The sequence below is a fragment of the Salvelinus fontinalis genome, unplaced genomic scaffold, assembly GCF_029448725.1.
Source record: "Salvelinus fontinalis isolate EN_2023a unplaced genomic scaffold, ASM2944872v1 scaffold_0600, whole genome shotgun sequence".
NCBI lineage: Eukaryota > Metazoa > Chordata > Actinopteri > Salmoniformes > Salmonidae > Salvelinus > Salvelinus fontinalis.
Genome location: NW_026600809.1, coordinates 95019 through 121141, shown reverse-complemented (window position 1 = coordinate 121141; position 26123 = coordinate 95019). Strand labels below are relative to the sequence as shown.

The window sequence follows — 26123 nt, the reverse complement described above, 5'->3', positions numbered from 1 at the left end:
CTGGAGGACAGTGGGAGGGTTGATCACAGTGGAGGGTCAACATGTCTGGAGGACAGTGGGAGGGTTGATCACAGTGGAGGGTCAACATGACTGGAGGACAGTGGGAGGGTTGATCACAGTGGAGGGTCAACATGACTGGAGGACAGTGGGGGGGTTGATCACAGTGGAGGGTCAACATGACTGGAGGACAGTGGGAGGGTTGATCACAGTGGAGGGTCAACATGACTGGAGGACAGTGGGGGGGTTGATCACAGTGGAGGGTCAACATGACTGGAGGACAGTGGGAGGGTTGATCACAGTGGAGGGTCAACATGACTGGAGGACAGTGGGGGGGTTGATCACAGTGGAGGGTCAACATGACTGGAGGACAGCAGGAGGGTTGATCAGTGGAGGGTCAACATGACTGGAGGACAGCGGGAGGGTTGATCACAGTGGAGGGTCAACATGACTGGAGGACAGTGGGGGGGTTGATCACAGTGGAGGGTCAACATGACTGGAGGACAGTGGGAGGGTTGATCACAGTGGAGGGTCAACATGACTGGAGGACAGCAGGAGGGTTGATCACAGTGGAGGGTCAACATGACTGGAGGACAGCGGGGGGGTTGATCACAGTGGAGAGTCAACATGACTGGAGGACAGTGGGGGGGTTGATCACAGTGGAGGGTCAACATGACTGGAGGACAGCAGGAGGGTTGATCACAGTGGAGGGTCAACATGACTGGAGGACAGCGGGAGGGTTGATCACAGTGGAGGGTCAACATGACTGGAGGACAGCAGGAGGGTTGATCACAGTGGAGGGTCAACATGACTGGAGGACAGCAGGAGGGTTGATCACAGTGGAGGGTCAACATGACTGGAGGACAGCAGGAGGGTTGATCACAGTGGAGGGTCAACATGACTGGAGGACAGCAGGAGGGTTGATCACAGTGGAGGGTCAACATGACTGGAGGACAGCAGGAGGGTTGATCACAGTGGAGGGTCAACATGACTGGAGGACAGTGGGAGGGTTGATCACAGTGGAGGGTCAACATGACTGGAGGACAGTGGGAGGGTTGATCACAGTGGAGGGTCAACATGACTGGAGGACAGCAGGAGGGTTGATCACAGTGGAGGGTCAACATGACTGGAGGACAGCAGGAGGGTTGATCACAGTGGAGGGTCAACATGACTGGAGGACAGTGGGAGGGTTGATCAGTGGAGGGTCAACATGACTGGAGGACAGTGGGAGGGTTGATCACAGTGGAGGGTCAACATGACTGGAGGACAGCAGGAGGGTTGATCACAGTGGAGGGTCAACATGACTGGAGGACAGCAGGAGGGTTGATCACAGTGGAGGGTCAACATGACTGGAGGACAGTGGGGGGGTTGATCACAGTGGAGGGTCAACATGACTGGAGGACAGTGGGAGGGTTGATCACAGTGGAGGGTCAACATGACTCGAGGACAGCGGGAGGGTTAAAACTTCTTAAGGTCAAAATACCAGAGAGAAGAAAGAGAGAGAGCAGAGAGCAGAGAGAGCAGAGAGCAGAGAGAGCAGAGAACAGAGAGAGAGAGCAGAGAGAGAGAACAGAGAAGAACAGAGAAAATAGAGAGCAGAGAGCAGAGGGAGTGATAGAGAACAGAACAGAGTGCAGAGGGAGAGAGAGCAGAGAACAGAGAGGGCAGAGAGCAGAGAGTAGAGAGCAGAGAAAGAGCGAGAGCAGCAGAGAGAGAGAGCAGAGGGAGAGAGAGGGCAGAGCAGAAAGCAGGCTGAGAGAGCAGAGAGAGAGCAGAGAGAGCGAGAGAGAGAGGGCAGAGCAGAGAGAGCGAGAGAGAGAGGGCAGAGCAGAGAGGGAGCAGAGAGAGAGCAGAGAGTAGGCTGAGATAGCAGAGAGAGAGAGCAAAGAGAGAGAGAGCGAGAGAGCAGAGCGAGAGCAGAGGGCAGAGAGAGAGAGAGCAAGAAAAGAGAGAGCAGAGAGAGCAGAGGGAGAGAGAGCAGCGAACAGCGAGAGCAGAGAGCAGGCTGAGAGAGCAGAGAGAGAGCAGAGAGCGGAGAGCAGAGGGAGAGAGAGAGCAGAGAGTGAGAGAGCAGAGAGAGAGAGCGAGCAGAGAGCAGGCTGAGAAAGCAAAGAGAGAGTGAGAGAGCAGAGAGCAGAGGGCAGAGAGAGAGAGCAGAGAAAAGAGAGAGCAGCAGAGCAGAGAGCAGAGGGAGAGCGAGAGCAGCGAACAGAGAGAGAGCAGAGAGAGAGCAGAGAGAGCGCAGAGAGAGCAGAGTGAGAGAGCAGAGAGAGAGCAGAGAGAAGAGCAGAGAAAAGAGAGAGAGCAGAGAGCAGAGAGAGCAGAGCAGAGAGAGCAGAGGGAGAGAGCAGAGAGAGCAGTGAACAGAGAGAGAGGAGAGAGGGCAGAGCAGAGAGAGCAGCGTGAGAGAGAGGAGAGAGGGCAGAGCAGAGAGAGCAGAGGGAGAGAGAGAGCAGAGAACAGAGAGAAGAGAGCAAAGAGAGCAGAGAGTGCAGAGAGAGCAGAGGGAGAGATAGAGAAGAGAGCAGAGAGACAGAGCAGAGAGAGGGAGAGAGCAGAGAGAGAGAGCAGAGAGAGAGAGCAGAGAGTGAGAGCAGAGAGAAGAGAAGAGAGAGTGAGAAGAGTTAGGGCAGAGAGAGCAGAGAGAGAGAGAGCAGAGGGATAGAGAGAGCAGAGGGCAGAGAGAGCAGAGGGCAGAGAGAGCAGAGAGAGCAGAAAGAGCAGAGGGGGAGAGAGAGCAGCAGATGGAGAGAGAGCAGAGAACAGAGAGAGAGCAGAGAGCAGGCTGAGAGCAGAGAGCAGAGAGAGAGAGCAGAGAACTCTGTTGCTATAGTAACCCTGCATCACAACACTTGTCGTACAAATTGTACAATTCAATTTTACATATTTAATTGTTTGTATTTCATTTCATGTTTGTTTCATGTTTCAACCAGTCGCAGGTTAACGTCAACCTGACAGAGGAAACGTAACATCAATAACCAAACTGTTTTCACAATTAACATGCTTTTCTTGTTTCAAGTATGTTTATTATGAAAAGTACAATATATCCTTGTATACTTGTACAACTATGGAGCGTATGTCCATATATAATTATACAATTTGTTATTCTATATAAAAGACAACAAATGATCACATTGGTATTTTAACATTGTCACAATTATAGGAAGACACGCATGTGTGTGTGTGTGTCCTGTGTGTGTGTGTGTGTTTCTCCAGTGTGTGTGTGTGTGTGTCCAGTGTGTGTGTGTGTCTGTCCAGTGTGTGTGTGTGTCCAGTGTGTGTGTGTGTCCAGTGTGTGTGTGTCTGTCCAGTGTGTGTGTGTGTCCAGTGTGTGTGTGTCTGTCCAGTGTGTGTGTGTGTCCAGTGTGTGTGTGTGTGTGTGTGTCCAGTGTGTGTGTGTGTGTGTGTGTGTGTATCAGGTTATTATTTCAGGGACACTGAGGAGTTAACATCATAAACCCTAAACGCTGGATAGAGGGGCTCAGTGAATGTGGAGGTGAATGTGGACAGGTGGGTCAGTGTGTCAGAGGAGGCTCTATAGAAGGACAGAGTGCCGGCTGGCCAGTCCAGATACACTCCTACTCTGTAGGAGCTGGAGGGGGGGACGTCTATGGTAGTGGAATTATTATTGTGCCAGGCTCTGTAACTGTTGTAGGAGCAGGACAGACTCCAGGACTTGTCATTGGATCCAAGCCAACAGTCATTAACCTCTCCTCTCCTGCTGATTCCTTTATATGTCACTCCTATACCAGCCCCCCTCCCACTCCACTCTACCTCCCAGTAACAGCGCCCAGTCAGACCCTCTCTACACAGCACCTGTTTACAGCCCTCAAATCTCTCTGGGTGATCAGGATACGGCTGCTTCTCTCTCCTACATGTCACCTTTCTGTTCTCCTCAGACAGAGAGAGGAATCTGTTTACTGTGTTTGGGTCCAGTGTGAGATCACAGACATCTGATGGATGAAACCAGACACAATATTAGAAATCATCATCATTCACATTAGAATGTTAACTTACTTTTCACTAATTCATTTAATGTAGATGTTTCTAGGTATCAAAAGGAGAAGTTAAGGTAACTTGAGACTTGTTGAATGATCATATGTTATACTGTATGGTAATATAAAACACACTTATTCCCATTAATCACACACACACACACACACACACACACACACACACACACACACACACACACACACACACACACACACACACACACACACACACACATTGTCAAAGCAACTCTTTGTAAACGTTGGTGTCCCTGATTTCTGTTTCTGTAAAACTACAGCTGATATTTAATATGACCAAGTCAGTAATGATGGTGGTCTTTGACTTTGACTTAACTTGAATTAAGACTTATTCTTGGTCATATTATTCACAGCAGTCAACACTCACATTTTCTAGGCCCAGGTTTCATTCTGTTCTCTCCACCATGTTCCACACTGTAGCGGTAAGCAGAAGAACAGACAGTCATTGAGGGATACACCTGAACACACACACACACACTTTACACACACACATTCATGATATAACTTTGTCCAAATGGTGGTCAGAATGTTTGTCTTAACTAGCCTGATAAGTCAAACATGTCTGATATGAACATTGACATAAACCCTCTTCATACTTGAGTTTCTCCAGTCTGCAGTGTGGATCCTCCAGTCCAACAGAGAGCAGTCTGACTCCTGAGTCTCCTGGGTGATTGTAGCTCAGGTCCAGCTCTCTCAGGTGTGAGGGGTTTGACCTCAGAGCTGAGACCAGAGAAGCACAGCCTTCCTCTGTGACTAGACAGCCTGACAGCCTGCAAAGAGTCAAATCATATTAAAATTACACTGATATTCTTTGGTGGTGAAAATAGTGGCAGTATATACACTGCTCAAAAAAAATAAAGGGAACACTTAAACAACACAATGTAACTCCAAGTCAATCACACTTCTTTGAAATCAAACTGTCCACTTTGAAAGAAACACTGATTGACAATAAATTTCACATGCTGTTGTGCAAATGGAATAGACAAAAGGTGGAAATTATAGGCAATTAGCAAGACACCCCCAATAAAGAAGTGGTTCTGCAGGTGGTGACCACAGACCACTTCTCAGTTCCTATGCTTCCTGGCTGATGTTTTGGTCACTTTTGAATGCTGGCGGTGCTTTCACTCTAGTGGTAGCATGAGACGGAGTCTACAACCCACACAAGTGGCTCAGGTAGTGCAGCTCATCCAGGATGGCACATCAATGCGAGCTGTGGCAAGAAGGTTTTCTGTGTCTGTCAGCGTAGTGTCCAGAGCATGGAGGCGCTACCAGGAGACAGGCCAGTACATCAGGAGACGTGGAGGAGGCCGTAGGAGGGCAACAACCCAGCAGCAGGGCCGCTACCTCCGCCTTTGTGCAAGGAGGAGCACTGCCAGAGCCCTACAAAATGACCTCCAGCAGGCCACAAATGTGCATGTGTCAGCATATGGTCTCACAAGGGGTCTGAGGATCTCATCTCGGTACCTAATTGGCAGTCAGGCTACCACTGGCGAGCACATGGAGGGCTGTGCGGCCCCACAAAGAAATGCCACCCCACACCATGACTGACCCACCGCCAAACCGGTCATGCTGGAGGGTGTTGCAGGCAGCAGAACGTTCTCCACGGCGTCTCCAGACTGTCACGTCTGACACATGTGCTCAGTGTGAACCTGCTTTCATCTGTGAAGAATTTGCCAATATTGGTGTTCTCTGGCAAATGCCAAACGTCCTGCACGGTGTTGGGCTGTAAGCACAACCCTCACCTGTTGACGTCGGGCCCTCATACCACCCTCATGGAGTCTGTTTCTGACCGTTTGAGCAGACACATGCACATTTGTGGCCTGCTGGAGGTCATTTTGCAGTGCTCTGGCAGTGCTCCTCCTTGCACAATGGCGGAGGTAGCGGCCCTGCTGCTGGGTTGTTGCCCTCGTACGGCCTCCTCCACGTCTCCTGATGTACTGGCCTGTCTCCTGGTAGCGCCTCCATGCTCTGGACACTACGCTGACAGACACAGAAAACCTTCTTGCCACAGCTCGCATTGATGTGCCATCCTGGATGAGCTGCACTACCTGAGCCACTTGTGTGGGTTGTAGACTCCGTCTCATGCTACCACTAGAGTGAAAGCACCGCCAGCATTCAAAAGTGACCAAAACATCAGCCAGGAAGCATAGGAACTGAGAAGTGGTCTGTGGTCACCACCTGCAGAACCACTCCTTTATTGGGGGTGTCTTGCTAATTGCCTATAATTTCCACCTTTTGTCTATTCCATTTGCACAACAGCATGTGAAATTTATTGTCAATCAGTGTTTCTTCCAAAGTGGACAGTTTGATTTCAAAGAAGTGTGATTGACTTGGAGTTACATTGTGTTGTTTAAGTGTTCCCTTTATGTTTTTGAGCAGTGTATTTTCAAAATGTTCAGATACATCCGTGTCCTGAAACCTGCCATTTCTATTCATAAATGAATGTATCATTATTAGAAATGACAAATTATCATAATATTACTTGTAGAGAGAAACATGTATAGTACAAATATTTGAGTAGACTGACCAGACCAGTTTAAAAAGCAGTATCAGTCAAAAGACAGACAGTGAGGTATCAGATTTAGATTGTATTGAGTATACAGTCCACACCATATCTATTTTGACAGTGAAGCTAATATTTTAAATGTGGCTCTATACTCCAGCATTTGGCAACAACAAAACATACTAACCTCTCACCATTAACCTCAAATAAAAGGTGACATTCTGTACTGTCACCTAATATGAAACATTCTCTCTCAAATCCAAAATGCTGGAGCATAACACCAAATGTAAAACTGTAAGCTTCACTGTCCAAGCACATATGGTGTGGACTATGTGTGTCTGGTAAACACATGTGGATCTGGTGAACAGTTATCACTTGTTGACCAACTACAGGAATACTGACCTCAGAGTCTCCAGTTTACAGTGGGGATTCCCCAGTCCAGCAGAGAGCAGCTTCACTCCTGAATCCTTCAGGTTATTGTTACTCAGATCCAGCTCTCTCAGGTGTGAGGGGTTTGACCTCAGAGCTGAGACCAGAGAAGCACAGCCTTCCTCTGTGACTCCACAGCCTGACAGCCTGCAAAGAGATCATCATGACTTCACAAACACACTGTTAATTTAATAAATCCTCTACGGACCCCCCATCCCGGATCCGGGATCATCCTCATCAGAAATGCTGACTAGCATAGCGCCACAGGGATATCATATAATATAATTTCATGAAATCACAAGTCCAATACAGCAAATGAAAGATAAACATCTTGTGAATCCAGCCAACATGTCCGATTTTTAAAATGTTTTACAGCGAAAACACAACATATATTTATGTTAGCTCACCACCATATCCCAAAAAACAAAGCCATTTTTTCACCGCAAAGATAGCTTTCACAAAACCCACAATTAGAGATAAAATTAATCACTAACCTTTGAACAACTTCATCAGATGACAGTCTTATGACATCATGTTATACAATACATTTATGTTTTGTTCGAAAATGTGCATATTTATAGCCAGAAATCGTGGTTTTACATTGGCGCCATGTTCAGAAATGGCTCCAAAACAGCCAAAATAATTACAGAGAGCAACGTGAAATACAGAAATACTCATCATAAACTTTGATGAAAGATACATGTTTTACATATAATTAAAGATACACTGGTTCTTAATGCAACCGCTGTGTTAGATTTAAAAAAATAACTTTAGTAAAAAGCACAGCATGCAATAATCTGAGACAGCGCTCAGGCATTCTCCGCCATGTTGGAGTCAACAGAGTCAACAGAAATACGAAATTACATCATAAATATTCCCTTACCTTTGATGAACTTTCAAGGCAGTGCCAGGAATCCTAGTTCCACAATAAATCGTTGTTTTGTTTTATAATGTCTATTACTTCTGTCAAATTAGCAACTTTGGCTAGCATGTGTAGCTCACGTGTCCATACACATTTGCGCAATGAACGAAAACTTCAAAAAGTTATATTAAAAGTCGAATAAACTGGTCAAACTAAGTTGAGAATCAATCTTCAAGATGTTTTTCTCATATATATCCAATAACGTCTCAAACGGAGCATTTCCTCATGTCTATCTAACGCAGTGCAGACAAAGACATCACATGCCCTCTGCGCGTGGCCAAGAACTGGCAATCTGCCTGACCTGTCACTCCAAAGGCTCTCATTCGGTCCCACATCAGGCTAGACGCTTCATTCCACGTTCTACTGCCTGTTGACATCTAGTGGAAGGCGTATGAAGTGCATACAGATCCATAAATATAAGGCAATTGAATAGGCAAGCCCTGACACAGAGCCCCATTTTCAGAATTTTCACTTCCTGTTTGGAAGTTTGCCTGCCATATGAGTTCTGTTTTACTCACAGATATAATTCAAACAGTTTTAGAAACTTCAGAGTGTTTTCTATCCAATAGTAATAATAATATGCATATCATATGATTTAGGACAGAGTACGAGGCCGTTTAATTTGGGCACAAATTCATCCAAAAGTGAAAATGTCGCCCCCTAGTTCTAAGAAGTTTTAACACCAGTAGTGTAGAGGGACAATGACAGATGCATTTGGTTTATTCTCTCAAACAACATATAGATTCATCTTCCATCTCCTAGAATTGTATGGTCATATTGTTATACTAACGTGACAATCAATGCACTGATTCAATATGTTAATCAATATAATGATCAATGAACCCTTTTGTAAGTGTGATTGATATGTGATAATGAACATAGAATATCCAGTTCATTAACTGTAACAACCCCAGCTTCCTGTGGTGAAACGACTGCTGTGCAAGGTATTGGGCAACAGCTTTTGTCCAGTGTGTGTGTGTGTGTGTGTGTGTGTCCAGTGTGTGTGTGTTTGTATGTCCAGCGTGTGTGTGTGTCTATTGTGTGTGTGTGTGTGTGTCTATTGTGTGTGTCCAGTCTGTGTTTGAGAGGACACACACACATACACTGGACACACTGGACACACACACACTGGACACACACAGTCTGCATATAACTTTGTCCAAGTGGTGGTAAGAATGTTTGTCTTAACCAGCCTGATAAGTCAAACATGTCTGATATGAACATGGACATAAACCCTCTACATACTTGAGTTTCTCCAGTCTGCAGTGTGGATCCTCCAGTCCAGCAGAGAGCAGTCTGACTCCTGAGTCTCCTGGGTGATTGTAGCTCAGGTCCAGCTCTCTCAGGTGTGAGGGGTTTGACCTCAGAGCTGAGACCAGAGAAGCACAGCCTTCCTCTGTGACTCCACAGCCTGACAGCCTGCAAAGAGTCAAATCATATTAAAATCACACTGATATTCTTTGGTGGTGAAAATAGTGGCAGTATATTTTTTTCTAAATGTTCATATGGGGTATGATCTTTGTGCCTCTGTAACTTTCTCATTTATCATTATTCACGATTCATTCCTGATTATTCATAATCATGATAGCATCCACATGAATGTAGAAGTGTTCAGAAACATCTTCTATTCTTACTGACAATACAAGTGAAGTGACTCCAAAATGACAGGATATTATTCACCATTCAGTTTCTATTAGGAAAAACATCCAAAACACAACCAAGACAAACAGCAAATGAATTCAACAAGTTTACAACCAAATACTAAAGTTCTGTCTAATTTAATATAATATAAGCTAATTTTTCCAAATAATTAAGACTTCTTCAAATGGGAGAACTACTTACATTTCTAAACGGTCAAATATATATGTATGAATACCTTTAAATAAAAGGTGACATTCTGTACTGTCGCCTAATATGAAACATTCTATCTCAAATCCAAAATGCTGGAGCATAGCACCAAATGTAAAACTGTAAGCTTCACTGTCCAAACACATATGGTGTGGACTATGTGTGTCTGGTAAACACATGTGGATCTGGTGAACAGTTATCACTTGTTGACCAACTACAGGAATACTGACCTCAGAGTCTCCAGTTTACAGTGGGGATTCCCCAGTCCAGCAGAGAGCAGCTTCACTCCTGAATCCTTCAGGTCATTGTTACTCAGATCCAGCTCTCTCAGGTGTGAGGGGTTTGACCTCAGAGCTGAGACCAGAGAAGCACAGCCTTTCTCTGTGACTCCACAGCCTGACAGCCTGCAAAGAGACAAATCATATTAAAATCACACTGATATTCTTTGGTGGTGAAAATAGTGGAAGCATAACGTTTTAACATATTCAGATACATCAGTGTCCTGAAACCTGCCATATCTATTCATAAACGGATGTTTCATTATTAGAAATGACAAATTATCAAAGTATTGCTTGTAGAGAGAAAAATGTATAGTACAAATATTTGAGAAGACTGACCAGACCAGTTTAAAAGCTGTATCAGTCAAAAGACAGACAGTGAGGTATCTGATTTAGATTGTATTGAGTATACAGTCCACACCATATCATATCTATTTTGACAGTGAAGCTAACATTTTAAATGTGACTCTATACTCCAACATTTTGGATTTCAGATCAAATGTTTTATATGAGGTGACAGTATATAATGTCACCTTTTATTTGAGGGTATTTTAATACATATCTGTTTCACATTTAGAAATGAAATCACTTTATGTATCTAGTCCCCCCATTTGAAGAAGTCATAAGTATTCTGACCAATTCACTTATAGTGTATTAAAGTAGTCAAAAGTATAGTATTTGGTTATGTTTGGCCCAATATTAAAATTGTGGAGTAATGTTCTGTCTAAGTGAGTAGATAACTAAATTAATCCTGATGATTAATACAAATCATGAATGAATCATGAATAATAATGAGTGAGAAAGTTACAGAGGCGACAACAAAACATGATAACCTCTCATCATTAACCTCAAATAAAAGGTGACATTCTGTACTGTCACCTAATATGAAACATTCTATCTCAAATCCAAAATGCTGGAGCATAGCACCAAATGTAAAACTGTAAGCTTCACTGTCCAAACACATATGGTGTGGACTATGTGTGTCTGGTAAACACATGTGGATCTGGTGAACAGTTATCACTTGTTGACCAACTACAGGAATACTGACCTCAGAGTCTCCAGTTTACAGTGGGGATTCCCCAGTCCAGCAGAGAGCAGCTTCACTCCTGAATCCTTCAGGTGATTGTAGCTCAGGTCCAGCTCTCTCAGGTGTGAGGGGTTTGACTCCAGAGCTGAGACCAGAGAAGCACAGCCTTCCTCTGTGACTCCACAGCCTGACAGCCTGACAAAGAGATCATCATGACTTCAAACACACTGTTAATTTAACGAGTAGTGTAGAAGGACAATGGCAGATGCATTTGGTTTATTCTCTCAAACAACATATAGATTCATCTTCTGTCTCCTAGAATTGTATGGTCAAAATGTTATACTAATGTGAACATCAATGCACTGATTCAATATGTTATTCAATATAATAATCAATGAACCCTTTTGTAAGTGTGATTGATATGTGATAATGAACATAGAATATCCAGTTCATTAACTGTAACAACCCCAGCTTCCTGTGGTGAAACGACTGCTGTGCAAGGTATTGGGCAACAGCTTTTGTCCAGTGTGTGTGTGTGTGTGTGTGTGTGTGTGTGTCCAGCGTGTGTGTGTGTGTCTATTGTGTGTGTCCAGTCTGTGTTTGAGAGGACACACACACACTGGACACACAGTCAGCATATAACTTTGTCCAAGTGGTGGTTAGAATGTTTGTCTTAACTAGCCTGATAAGTCAAACATGTCTGATATGAACATTGACATAAACCCTCTACATACTTGAGTTTCTCCAGTCTGCAGTGTGGATCCTCCAGTCCAGCAGAGAGCAGTCTGACTCCTGAGTCTCCTGGGTGATTGTAGCTCAGGTCCAGCTCTCTCAGGTGTGAGGGGTTTGACCTCAGAGCTGAGACCAGAGAAGCACAGCCTTCCTCTGTGACTAGACAGCCTGACAGCCTGCAAAGAGTCAAATCATATTAAAATCACACTGATATTTTTTGGTGGTGAAAATAGTGGCAGTATATTTATTCAACATTTTCAGATACATCAGTGTCCTGAAACCTGCCATATCTATTCATAAACGGATGTTTCATTATTAGAAATGACAAATTATCAAAGTATTGCCTGCAGATAGAAAAATGTATAGTACAAATATGTGAGTAGACTGACCAGACCAGTTTAAAAAGCAGTATCAGTCAAAAGACAGACAGTGAGGTATCAGATTTAGATTGTATTGAGTAAACAGTCCAGACCATATCTATTTTGACAGTGAAGCTAACATTTTAAATGTGGCTCTATACTCCAACATTTTGGAATTCAGATCAAATGTTTCACATGAGGTGACAGTATATAATGTCACCTTTTATTGGAGGGTATTTTAATACATATCTCTTTCACCATTTAGAAATGAAAGCACTTTATGTATCTAGTCCCCCCATACTTTGATAATTTGAAGAAGTCGTAAATATTCTGATCAATTTACTTATAGTGTATTAAAGTAGTCAAAAGTGTAGTATTTGGTTCCAAACTCATTGGTTGCATTTGCAGTTTGTTTTGGTTGTGTTTTGGGTTGTGTTTTGCCCAATAGTAACTGAACTGTGGATGATGACTGGAGAAATGTTCTGTCTAAGGGAGTAGATAACACGTTTCTAAACAATACTAAATTAATCCTGATTATGCCTTGATTAATACAAATCATAAATAAATAATGAATAATAACACTAAGTGTTGGTTTAAACAGATCTGAATCAGGAAACTAAGAGTTGGTTTAAACAGATCTGAATCAGGAAACTAAGAGTTGGTTTAGACAGATCTGAATCAGGAAACTAAGAGTTGGTTTAAACAGATCTGAATCAGGAAACTAAGAGTTGGTTTGAACAGATCTGAATCAGGAAACTAAGAGTTGGTTTAAACAGATCTGAATCAGGAAACTAAGAGTTGGTTTAAACAGATCTGAATCAGGAAACTAAGAGATGGTTTAACCTCTTTGGGATATGGGGGCGCTGTTTTCACTTTGTAAAAAATCGTTCCCAAATTAAACTGCCTCATACTCAATTCTTGCTCGTACAATATGCATATTATTATTACTAATGGATAGAAAACACTCTCAAGTTTCTAAAACCGTTTGAATTATATCTGTGAGTAAAACAGAACTCATTTTGCAGCAAACTTCCTGTCAGAAAGTGAAAAATCTGAAATCGAGGCTCTGTTCCAGGGCCTCCCTATTCATTTGCTTGAAATCTATGGATATACATGCACTCATACGCCTTCCACTAGATGTCAATAGGCAGTGAGAGGTGAAATGGGGTGTCTAGCTTTATCTGAGGTCAAAAGAGAGCTCTTGGAATGACATGACCCCAATTTCCTTTGTTCAGGAAGGGGCGGGAAGGAACTCTGGATTGCCTTCTGAAAAGCTTTCGTTATAGACAGCTAATATCTCCGGCTTTGATTTTATTTGATAAATGTGATAATATCATCGTAAAGTATGTTTTTTCAATATAATTTTATCAGATTATTGAAAGTTTATCGGGAGTTTTGGCGTGTTCCGTTCTCTGCATTTGGTGACGATGGACAGCTTCGCGCCTCTTGGCTAGCTTTGGTTGCTAATTCGACAGACGAAGAGGACATTCTAAATCCAAACAACGATTATTCTGGACAAAGGACCCCTTGTACAAGATTCTGATGGAAGCTCAGCAAAAGTAGGACCCATTTATGATGTTATTTCGTATTTCTGTCGAAAATGTTTAGTATTATTTTCGGCCCTGATTTTGGGCGCTGTCTCGCTATAACGTAAGCTGTGTGTCGTGCTAAAGTTATTTTTAGAATTCTAACATGGCGGTTGCATTAAGAACTAGTGTAGCTATCATTTGCTGTACAACATGTATTTTTTAGTAAAGTTTATGATGAGTTATTTGGTCAGAATAGGTGAGTGTCAGAAATATATCCGGAGATTCTAGAAAAAAGTTGCTACGTTTTCACAATGTATAACCACGGATTTCAGCTCTAAATATGCACATTTTCGAACAAAACATAAGTGTATTGTTTAACCTGATGTTATAGGACTGTCATCTGATGAAACTTATCAAGGTTAGCGTAAAAGTATATATATTTTGCTGTTTTTTTGCGATCGCTAACTTTTGCTGCTGATAAATGGGTTGTGTTTTTGGCTATTGTGGTAAGCTAATATAATGCTATATTGTGTTTTCGCTGTAAAACACTTAAAAAATCTGAAATATTGTCTGGATTCCCAAGATGTTTGTCTTTCATTTGCTGTACACCATGTATTTTTCATAAATGTTTTATGATGAGTATTTAGGTATTTCAAGTTGGTCTCTGTAATTACTCTGGCTGCTTCTGTGCTATTTGTGATGGTAGCTGCAATGTAAAACTATGATTTATACCTGGGGGGGACCCCAGGGCTGTAAAGGTTAAACAGATCTGAATCAGGACACAGAGTTTATTTAGCTTTTTGGCCATCAAGGAAAACGCTATGTCTGGCGCAAACCCAACACCTCTCATCACCCCGAGAACCCCATCCCCACAGTGAAGCATGGTGGTGGCAGCATCATGCTGTGGGGATGTTTTTCATCGGCAGGGACTGGGAAACTGGTTAGAATTGAAGGAATGATGGATGGCGCTAAATACTGGGAAATTATGGAGGCAAACCTGTTTCAGTCTACCAGAGATTTTGAGACTGCTAAAGCAACACTCGAGTGGTTTAAGGGGAAACATGTAAATGTCTTGTAATGGTCAAGTCAAAGCATAGACCTCAATCCAATTGAGAATCTGTGGAATGACTTACAGATTGCAGTACACCAGCGGAGCCCATCCAACTTGAAGGAGCTGGAGCAGTTTTGCCTTGAAAAATGGGCAAAAATCCCAGTGGCTAAATGTGCCAAGCTTATAGAGAAATACCCCAAGAGACATGCAGCTGAAATTGCTGTAAAAGGTGGCTCTACAAAGTATTGACTTTGGGGGGGTGAATAGTTATGTACACTCAAGTTCTTTTCTTTTTTATTTATTGGTTGTTTAACAAGAAAACATATTTAGCATCTTCAAAGTGGTAGGAATGTTGTGTACATCAACAGATACAAACCCCCAAAACATCTATTTTAATTACAGGTTTTTAGGCAACAAAATAGGAAAAATGCCAAGGGGGGTGAAAAGTTTTGCAAGCCACTGTACATACATGAAATGCTTTCATTTTTAAAAGGTAAAACATATATGTATTTAAGACTTCTTCAAATGGCAGAACTTCATACATAAAGTGCTTTCATTTATAAAACTGTAAAATATATATGTATGAATCCTCTCAAAATAAAAGGTGACATTCTGTCCTGTCACCTAATATGAAACATTCTATCTCAAATCCAAAATGCTGGAGCATAGCACCAAATGTAAAACTGTAAGCTTCACTGTCCAAGCACATATGGTGTGGACTATGTGTGTCTGGTAAACACATGTGGATCTGGTGAACAGTTATCACTTGTTGACCAACTACAGGAATACTGACCTCAGAGTCTCCAGTTTACAGTGGGGATTCCCCAGTCCAGCAGAGAGCAGCTTCACTCCTGAATCCTTCAGGTCATTGTAGCTCAGGTCCAGCTCTCTCAGGTGTGAGGGGTTTGACTCCAGAGCTGAGACCAGAGAAGCACAGCCTTCCTCTGTGACTCCACAGCCTGACAGCCTGACAGAGAGATCATCATGATTTAACACCAGTAGTGTAGAAGGACAATGGCAGATGCATTTGGTTAATTATCCAAAACAACATATAGATTCATCTTCCATATCCTAGAATTGTATGGTCATATTGTTATACTAATGTGAAAATCAATGAATTTATTCAATATGTTTTTCAACATAAAATTATATACGGATTATGTACATCATTTTCTCTAAACTGGATAATGCTTCCTGATGATTAGTTCTTAAATGTAATTTTATTTACTCACAGAACAGCTCTGGAGGCTTTGACCACTGGCAGCAGCCTCAGAAGACCTTCCTCTGATCTGGAGTATTTCTTCAGGTCAAACACATCCAGCTCCTTTTCTGAAGTCAGCAACACAAAGACCAGAGCTGACCACTGTGCAGGTGACAGGTTGGGTTTTGAGAGACTTCCTGAGTTCAGGTAGCTTTGGATCTCCTCCACTAGAGAATGGTCATTCAGTTCATTCAGGCAGTGAAACAGATTGATGCACCTCTCTGGAGAGGGATTCTCCCCGATCTTCTCCTTGATGTACTTCACTGTTCCTTCATGGCTCTGTGAGCTGCTTTTTGTCTTTGTCAGTAGACCTTGTAAGTGCTTCTGATTGGACTCCAGTGAGAGGCCCAGAAGGAAGCGGAGGAAAAGGTCCAGGTTTCCCGTCTCACTTTGTAAGGCTTTATCCACAGCACTCTTGTAGAAAGTAACTTCAGGCTCGTCGTTTGTTTGCAGTTTGTCCATTAGATTCTCATTGTTGTTGATGAATGAGAGGAACACATATACAGCAGCCAGAAACTCCTGAATGCTCAGATGAACAAAGCAGTACACCTTGTCCTGGTACAGCACACATTCCTCTTTAAAGAGCTGTGTGCACAATCCTGAGTACACTGAGGCTTCATTGACATCAATGCCAGCCTCTTTCAGGTCTTCTTCATAGAAAATCAGATTGCCATTCACAAGCTGTTGAAAAGCCAGTTTTCCCAGTGACAGAATGCTCTCTTTATTCCAGTGTGGATCTGTCTCTTCTTTCTTTCCCAAGATACTTTTCATTCTTCTGTTTGGTATGAAACACCACAAGGTGTGTGTACATCTCAGTCAGAGTCTTGGGCATCTCTTCTCTCTTATGTTCCAGCATGTGTTCAAGGACTGTTGCAGAAATCCAACAGAAGACTGGAATGTGGCACATGATGTGGAGGCTCCTTGATGTCTTTATGTGTGAGATGATTCTGCTGGCCAGGTCCTCTTCACTGAATCTCTTCCTGAAGTACTCCTCCTTCTGTGGGTCATTGAACCCTCGTACCTCTGTCACCTGGTCAACACACCCTGAAGGGATCTTATTGGCTGCTGCAGGTCGGGTAGTTATCCAGAGGAGAGCAGAGGGAAGCAGATTTCCCTTGATGAGATTTGTCAGCAGAACGTCCACTGAGGTTGACTCTGTGACGTCCCAACAGATCTTGTTATTCTGGAAGTCTAGGGGCAGTCGGCACTCATCCAGACCATCAAAGATGAACAGAACTTTGTACTTGTTGTAGTTGGAGATTCCTGATTGTTTGGTTTCCTTTGAGAAGTGATTGAGAAGTTCAATGAAAGTGTGTTTGTCCTCTTTCATCAAATTCAGCTCCCGGAAAGGGAATGAAAATACAAATTGGACATCCTGATTTGCTATTCCTTCAGCCCAGTCCAGAATGAACTTCTGCACAGAGACTGTTTTTCCAATGCCAGCGACTCCCTTTGTCAGCACAGTTCTGATACGTTTGTCTTGTCCAGTTAAAGGTGTGAAGATGTCGTTACATTTGATTGGAGTCTCTGGTCTTGCTTGTTTCCTGGTTGTTGTCTCAATCTGTCTCAGCTCATGTTCATTATTGACCTCTCCTGTTCCACCCTCTGTGATGTAGAGCTCTGTGTAGATCTTATTGAGAAGTGTTGGGTTTCCTTGTTTAGCGATCCCCTCAAATACACATTGAAACTTCTTCTTTAGATTAGATTTGAGTTCACGTTGGTAAATCACAGCAAGCTCATCTGAATGAAGAATTAACACAGAGGATATTAATATTACGTCTGTTTTAATGCCTACAGTATTGTTGGACTGTTATAAAGTTTTAAATTATAATTATTTCATTCTCTTACCTGACTGTATAAATGTGTAAATGTTGTCATAATGCATGACAGACTGGTGTGACTGATTATATTATTATTGGTATTATTGATGGTATTATTAATGTTGTCTCTCTCTAAATGAATCACCACAACACATCCCTGCTGCTACTTGATGAGGTCACTAGGTGTTGTGTTAAGGCTAGAGGTCGACCGATTAATCGGAATGGCTGATTTCAAGTTTTCATAACAATCGGATATCGGTATTTTTGGACACCGATGTTTTATTTTTTAATTCTTTATTTAACTAGGCAAGTCAGTTAAGAACACATTCTTATTTTCAATGACGGCCTAGAAACGGTGGGTTAACTGCCTCGTTCAGGGGCAGAATGACAGATTTTCACCTTGTCAGCTCGGGGGATCCAATCTTGCAACCTTCAGGTTAACTAGTCCAACGCAATAACGACCTGCCTCTCTCTCCTTGCACTCCACAAGGAGACTGCCTGTTACACAGTAAGCCAAGGTAAGTTGCTAGCTAGCATTAAACTTATCTTATAAAAAACAATCAATCAATCATAACCACTAGTTAACTACACATGGTTGATGATATTACTAGATATTATCTAGCGTGTCCTGCTAGATAATATATATAATCTGACTGAGCATACAAGCATACAAGTCTCTAAGTATCTGACTGAGTGGTGGTAGGCAGAAGCAGGCGCGTAAACATTCATTCAAACAGCACTTTCGTGCGTTTTGCCAGCAGCTCTTCGTTGTGCGTCAAGCATTGCGCTGTTTATGACTTCAAGCCTATCAACTCCCGAGATGAGGCTGGTGTAACCGAAGTGAAATGGCTAGCTAGTTAGCGCGCGCTATTAGCGTTTCAAACGTCACTCGCTCTGAGACTTGGAGTGGTTGTTCCCCTTGCTCTGCATGGGTAACGCTGCTTCGAGGGTGGCTGTTGTCGTTGTGTTCCTGGTTCGAGCCCAGGGAGGAGCGAGGAGAGGCACGGAAGCTATACTGTTACACTGGCAATACTAAAGTGCCTATAAGAACATCCAATAGTCAAAGGTTAATGAAATACAAATGGTATAGAGGGAAATAGTCCTATAATTCCTATAATAACTACAACCTAAAACTTCTTGTCTGGGAATATTGAAGACTCATGTTAAAAGGAACCACCAGCTTTCATATGTTCTCATGTTCTGAGCAAGGAACTTAAACGTTAGCTTTCTTACATGGCACATATTGCACTTTTACTTTCTTCTCCAACACTTTGTTTTTGCATTATTTCAACCAAATTGAACATGTTTCATTATTTACTTGAGGCAAGATTGATTTTATTGATGTATTATATTAAGTTAAAATAAGTGTTCATTCAGTATTGTTGTAATTGTCATTATTACAAGGAAATGTAAAAAAAATTGTATCGGCTTTTTTGGTCGTCCAATAATCGGTATCTAAGTTGAAAAATCATAATCGGTCGACCTCTAGTTAAGGCTGCTACAATATCATTGAGTTACACAGCTACTTTAGCTGTACTTTAGTTACAGCTTTTAAATGTTATAAAACATCATTCAACATGAGGCAGACAGATCTTACATTTCTCCAGTGTGTCAGCAAGCTCCTTCTGGTTCATTTTCCTCAGGACGTGCAGTGTGATCTTCAGAGCCCCCTCTCTGGCACTGCTCTCCTGCTTCTCATCTTCAGCATCCACCACTTCCTTATCCTGCTTCTGACTCTCAAAGCCTTCTGGGAGTTCTGGACTAAGAATCCTCTTGAACATCTTCAGCTCGTTCTTCACAAATGTAATAATATTCTCTTCAAGCAACTGAAATAAATTAAGTAAATAAGTTAAACAAGAGAAGAAATGTTTTCGCATCAACACATTAATAAATGATTGAGAGATCAACTTTACTTGAGGTAAACAAAAACAAATGTACATAACAGGACCACATACACTGAATATGGAGGCCAGGTCTGTTTGATGACTCTGGGAAGACTGACCACTGAGAATCTCTGACTCTGATCTCTCCTGTTGGTTTCTGTGGACAAAACATGAGATTACATCTCCTCATCCAGGGAGTGCACATGCACACACACACACACACACACACACACACACACACACACACACACACACACACACACACACACACACACACACACACACACACACACACACACACACACACACACACACACACACACACACACACACACACACACACACACACACGCACACGCACACAATGTTGCGTTTGTTTGATATTGTTTTAGGACTATGAAAATGGACAAAAGGATTAGCCTATGGATTATGGGAAAATGGGAGAGGAGAAATGACTAGAGACAGTGTTGTTTAACTCACTGACCATGACCCATGAGTTCTTCTTACCTTTGTTCAGTAGAAAAGTCTCCCTCTCTGAACATTATAGGATGCATCATAGACTTGTCACTCTTCATGGACACACAGCTGGGAACAGGGGAGGCTGGTCTCTCCTGCTTGATTGGGCTTCAACACAACAGAGACAAACATTACATCTCTCATCTACTCTGAGCTCTGATGGGGAAACATAAGAAGAGTTTCATTCCAAAACGCTATATATCCATTTTCAGAAATGTTAGTAAATTAGCTTTTATTGTTTAAAGCATTTCTGAAAGAGATCTAAACATGGCATGGGGTTGTTCAATGACAGACATTGTTTAAAATCTATCACTTGATGTTTTCATTTCAGAGGGACAAATAATCATATGTTTTCCCCGCAAAATGCTATATATTTGCCTCACTCTCAAATGTGACCGACCATAATAATGAGACTATAAGGAGTACCAGTACTGAGTCAATGTGCAAGGGTACCAGGTAGTTTAGGTAATAATGAGGCTATAAGGAGTACCAGTACTGAGTCAATGTGCAGGGGTACCAGGTAGTTGAGGTAATAATGAGACTATAAGGAGTACCAGTACTGAGTCAATGTGCAGGGGTACCAGGTAGTTGAGGTAATAATGAGACTATAAGGAGTACCAGTACTGAGTCAATGTGCAGGGGTACCAGGTAGTTGAGGTAATAATGAGACTATAAGGAGTACCAGTACTGAGTCAATGTGCAGGGGTACCAGGTAGGTGAGGTAATAATGAGACTATAAGGAGTACCAGTACTGAGTCAATGTGCAGGGTACCAGGTAGTTGAGGTAATAATGAGACTATAAGGAGTACCAGTACTGAGTCAATGTGCAGGGGTACCAGGTAGTTGAGGTAATAATGAGACTATAAGGAGTATCAGTACTGAGTCAATGTGCAGGGGTACCAGGTAGTTGAGGTAATAATGAGACTATAAGGAGAACCAGTACTGAGTCAATGTGCAGGGTACCAGGTAGTTGAGGTAATAATGAGACTATAAGGAGTACCAGTACTGAGTCAATGTGCAGGGTACCAGGTAGTTGAGGTAATAATGTGGCTATAAGGAGTACCAGTACTGAGTCAATGTGCAGGGGTACCAGGTAGTTGAGGTAATAAGGAGGCTATAAGGAGTACCAGTACTGAGTCAATGTGCAGGGGTACCAGGTAGTTGTGGTTATAATGAGACTATAAGGAGTACCAGTACTGAGTCAATGTGGAGGGGTACCAGGTAGTTGAGGTAATAATGTGACTATAAGGAGTACCAGTACTGAGTCAATGTGCAGGGGTACCAGGTAGTTGAGGTAATAATGAGACTATAAGGAGTACCAGTACTGAGTCAATGTGCAGGGGTACCAGGTAGTTGAGGTAATAATGAGACTATAAGGAGTACCAGTACTGAGTCAATGTGCAGGGGTACCAGGTAGTTGAGGTAATAATAAGACTATAAGGAGTATCAGTACTGAGTCAATGTGCAGGGGTACCAGGTAGTTGAGGTAATAATGAGACTATAAGGAGTACCAGTACTGAGTCAATGTGCAGGGGTACCAGGTAGTTGAGGTAATAATGAGACTATAAGGAGAACCAGTACTGAGTCAATGTGCAGGGGTATCAGGTAGTTGAGGTAATAATGAGACTATAAGGAGTACCAGTACTGAGTCAATGTGCAGGGGTACCAGGTAGTTGAGGTAATAATGAGACTATAAGGAGTACCAGTACTGAGTCAATGTGCAGGGGTACCAGGTAGTTGTGGTTATAATGAGACTATAAGGAGTACCAGTACTGAGTCAATGTGCAGGGGTACCAGGTTATTGAGGTAATAATGAGACTATAAGGAGTACCAGTACTGAGTCAATGTGCAGGGGTACCAGGTAGTTGAGGTAATAATGAGACTATAAGGAGTACCAATACTGAGTAAATGTGCAGGGGTACCAGGTAGTTGAGGTAATAATGAGACTATAAGGAGTACCAGTACTGAGTCAATGTGCAGGGGTACCAGGTAGTTGAGGTAATAATGTGGCTATAAGGAGTACCAGTACTGAGTCAATGTGCAGGGTACCAGGTAGTTGAGGTAATAATGAGACTATAAGGAGTACCAGTACTGAGTAACTGTGCAGGGGTACCAGGTAGTTGAGCTAATAATGTGGCTATAAGGAGTACCAGTACTGAGTCAATGTGCAGGGTATCAGGTAGTTGAGGTAATAATGTGACTATAAGGAGTATCAGTACTGAGTCAATGTGCAGGGGTACCAGGTAGTTGAGGTAATAATGAGACTATAAGGAGAACCAGTACTGAGTCAATGTGCAGGGTACCAGGTAGTTGAGGTAATAATGAGACTATAAGGAGTACCAGTACTGAGTCAATTAATTAGGGTGCCAGGTAGTTGAGGTAATAATGAGACTATAAGGAGTACCAGTACTGAGTCAATGTGCAGGGGTACCAGGTAGTTGAGGTAATAATGTGGCTATAAGGAGTACCAGTACTGAGTCAATGTGCAGGGGTACCAGGTAGTTGAGGTAATAATGTGGATATAAGGAGTACCAGTACTGAGTCAATGTGCAGGGGTACCAGGTAGTTGAGGTAATAATGAGACTATAAGGAGTATCAGTACTGAGTCAATGTGCAGGGGTACCAGGTAGTTGTGGTTATAATGAGACTATAAGGAGTACCAGTACTGAGTCAATGTGCAGGGGTTCCAGGTAGTTGAGGTAATAATGAGACTATAAGGAGTACCAGTACTGAGTCAATCTGCAGGGGTACCAGGTAGTTGGGGTAATAATGAGACTATAAGGAGTACCAGTACTGAGTCAATGTGCAGGGGTACCAGTTAGTTGAGGTAATAATGAGACTATAAGGAGTACCAGTACTGAGTCAATGTGCAGGGTACCAGGTAGTTGAGGTAATAATGAGAGTATAAGGAGTACCAGTACTGAGTCAATGTGCAGGGGTACCAGGTAGTTGAGGTAATAATGAGACTATAAGGAGAACCAGTACTGAGTCAATGTTTAGGGGTATCAGGTAGTTGAGCTAATAATGAGACTATAAGGAGTACCAGTACTGAGTCAATGTGCAGGGGTACCAGGTAGTTGAGGTAATAATGAGGCTATAAGGAGTACCAGTACTGAGTCAATCTGCAGGGGTACCAGGTAGTTGAGGTAATAATGAGACTATAAGGAGTACCAGTACTGAGTCAATGTGCAGGGGTACCAGGTAGTTGAGGTAATAATGTGGCTATAAGGAGTACCAGTACTGAGTCAATGTGCAGGGGTACCAGGTAGTTGAGGTAATAATGAGACTATAAGGAGTACCAGTACTGAGTCAATGTGCAGGGGTACCAGGTAGGTGAGGTAATAATGAGACTATAAGGAGTACCAGTACTGAGTCAATGTGCAGGGTACCAGGTAGTTGAGGTAATAATGAGACTATAAGGAGTACCAGTACTGAGTCAATGTGCAGGGGTACCAGGTAGTTGAGGTAATAATGAGACTATAAGGAGTATCAGTACTGAGTCAATGTGCAGGGGTACCAGGTAGTTGAGGTAATAATGAGACTATAAGGAGAACCAGTACTGAGTCAATGTGCAGGGTACCAGGTAGTTGAGGTAATAATGAGACTATAAGGAGTACCAGTACTGAGTCAATGTGCAGGGTACCAGGTAGTTGAGGTAATAATGTGGCTATAAGGAGTACCAGAACTGAGTCAATATGCAGGGGTACCAGGTAGTTGAGGTAATAATGTGGCTATAAGGAGAACCAGTACTGAGTCAATGTGCAGGGTACCAGGTAGTTGAGGTAATAATGAGACTATAAGGAGTACCAGTACTGAGTCAATGTGCAGGGGTACCAGGTAGTTGAGGTAATAAGGAGGCTATAAGGAGTACCAGTACTGAGTCAATGTGCAGGGGTACCAGGTAGTTGTGGTTATAATGAGACTATAAGGAGTACCAGTACTGAGTCAATGTGGAGGGGTACCAGGTAGTTGAGGTAATAATGTGACTATAAGGAGTACCAGTACTGAGTCAATGTGCAGGGGTACCAGGTAGTTGAGGTAATAATGAGACTATAAGGAGTACCAGTACTGAGTCAATGTGCAGGGGTACCAGGTAGTTGAGGTAATAATAAGACTATAAGGAGTATCAGTACTGAGTCAATGTGCAGGGGTACCAGGTAGTTGAGGTAATAATGAGACTATAAGGAGTACCAGTACTGAGTCAATGTGCAGGGGTACCAGGTAGTTGAGGTAATAACGAGACTATAAGGAGAACCAGTACTGAGTCAATGTGCAGGGGTATCAGGTAGTTGAGGTAATAATGAGACTATAAGGAGTACCAGTACTGAGTCAATGTGCAGGGGTACCAGGTAGTTGAGGTAATAATGAGACTATAAGGAGTACCAGTACTGAGTCAATGTGCAGGGGTACCAGGTAGTTGTGGTTATAATGAGACTATAAGGAGTACCAGTACTGAGTCAATGTGCAGGGGTACCAGGTTATTGAGGTAATAATGAGACTATAAGGAGTACCAGTACTGAGTCAATGTGCAGGGGTACCAGGTAGTTGAGGTAATAATGAGACTATAAGGAGTACCAATACTGAGTAAATGTGCAGGGGTACCAGGTAGTTGAGGTAATAATGAGACTATAAGGAGTACCAGTACTGAGTCAATGTGCAGGGGTACCAGGTAGTTGAGGTAATAATGTGGCTATAAGGAGTACCAGTACTGAGTCAATGTGCAGGGTACCAGGTAGTTGAGGTAATAATGAGACTATAAGGAGTACCAGTACTGAGTAACTGTGCAGGGGTACCAGGTAGTTGAGCTAATAATGTGGCTATAAGGAGTACCAGTACTGAGTCAATGTGCAGGGTATCAGGTAGTTGAGGTAATAATGTGACTATAAGGAGTATCAGTACTGAGTCAATGTGCAGGGGTACCAGGTAGTTGAGGTAATAATGAGACTATAAGGAGAACCAGTACTGAGTCAATGTGCAGGGTACCAGGTAGTTGAGGTAATAATGAGACTATAAGGAGTACCAGTACTGAGTCAATTAATTAGGGTGCCAGGTAGTTGAGGTAATAATGAGACTATAAGGAGTACCAGTACTGAGTCAATGTGCAGGGGTACCAGGTAGTTGAGGTAATAATGTGGCTATAAGGAGTACCAGTACTGAGTCAATGTGCAGGGGTACCAGGTAGTTGAGGTAATAATGTGGATATAAGGAGTACCAGTACTGAGTCAATGTGCAGGGTACCAGGTAGTTGAGGTAATAATGAGACTATAAGGAGTACCAGTACTGAGTCAATGTGCAGGGGTACCAGGTAGTTGAGGTAATAATGAGACTATAAGGAGAACCAGTACTGAGTCAATGTGCAGGGGTATCAGGTAGTTGAGGTAATAATGAGACTATAAGGAGTACCAGTACTGAGTCAATGTGCAGGGGTACCAGGTAGTTGAGGTAATAATGAGACTATAAGGAGTACCAGTACTGAGTCAATGTGCAGGGGTACCAGGTAGTTGTGGTTATAATGAGACTATAAGGAGTACGAGTACTGAGTCAATGTGCAGGGGTACCAGGTTATTGAGGTAATAATGAGACTATAAGGAGTACCAGTACTGAGTCAATGTGCAGGGGTACCAGGTAGTTGAGGTAATAATGAGACTATAAGGAGTACCAATACTGAGTAAATGTGCAGGGGTACCAGGTAGTTGAGGTAATAATGAGACTATAAGGAGTACCAGTACTGAGTCAATGTGCAGGGGTACCAGGTAGTTGAGGTAATAATGTGGCTATAAGGAGTACCAGTACTGAGTCAATGTGCAGGGTACCAGGTAGTTGAGGTAATAATGAGACTATAAGGAGTACCAGTACTGAGTAACTGTGCAGGGGTACCAGGTAGTTGAGCTAATAATGTGGCTATAAGGAGTACCAGTACTGAGTCAATGTGCAGGG

At 42.7% G+C, this 26123-nt stretch overlaps 1 protein-coding gene across 1 annotated transcript in view; it reads right to left on the bottom strand.

Moving 5' to 3' along the window:
• Positions 1-3405: 3405 nt before the first annotated feature.
• Positions 3406-26123, bottom strand: part of LOC129846612 (NLR family CARD domain-containing protein 3-like) — a 111943-nt gene continuing 89225 nt past the window's right edge. The window contains 9 exon segments of the mRNA XM_055914563.1: positions 3406-3950; positions 4396-4442; positions 4625-4798; positions 9961-10134; positions 15939-16720; positions 16722-17707; positions 19385-19613; positions 19743-19827; positions 20178-20294. Coding sequence (XP_055770538.1) covers positions 3421-3950; positions 4396-4442; positions 4625-4798; positions 9961-10134; positions 15939-16720; positions 16722-17707; positions 19385-19613; positions 19743-19827; positions 20178-20294 — 3124 coding nt within the window. The 3' untranslated portion in view covers positions 3406-3420.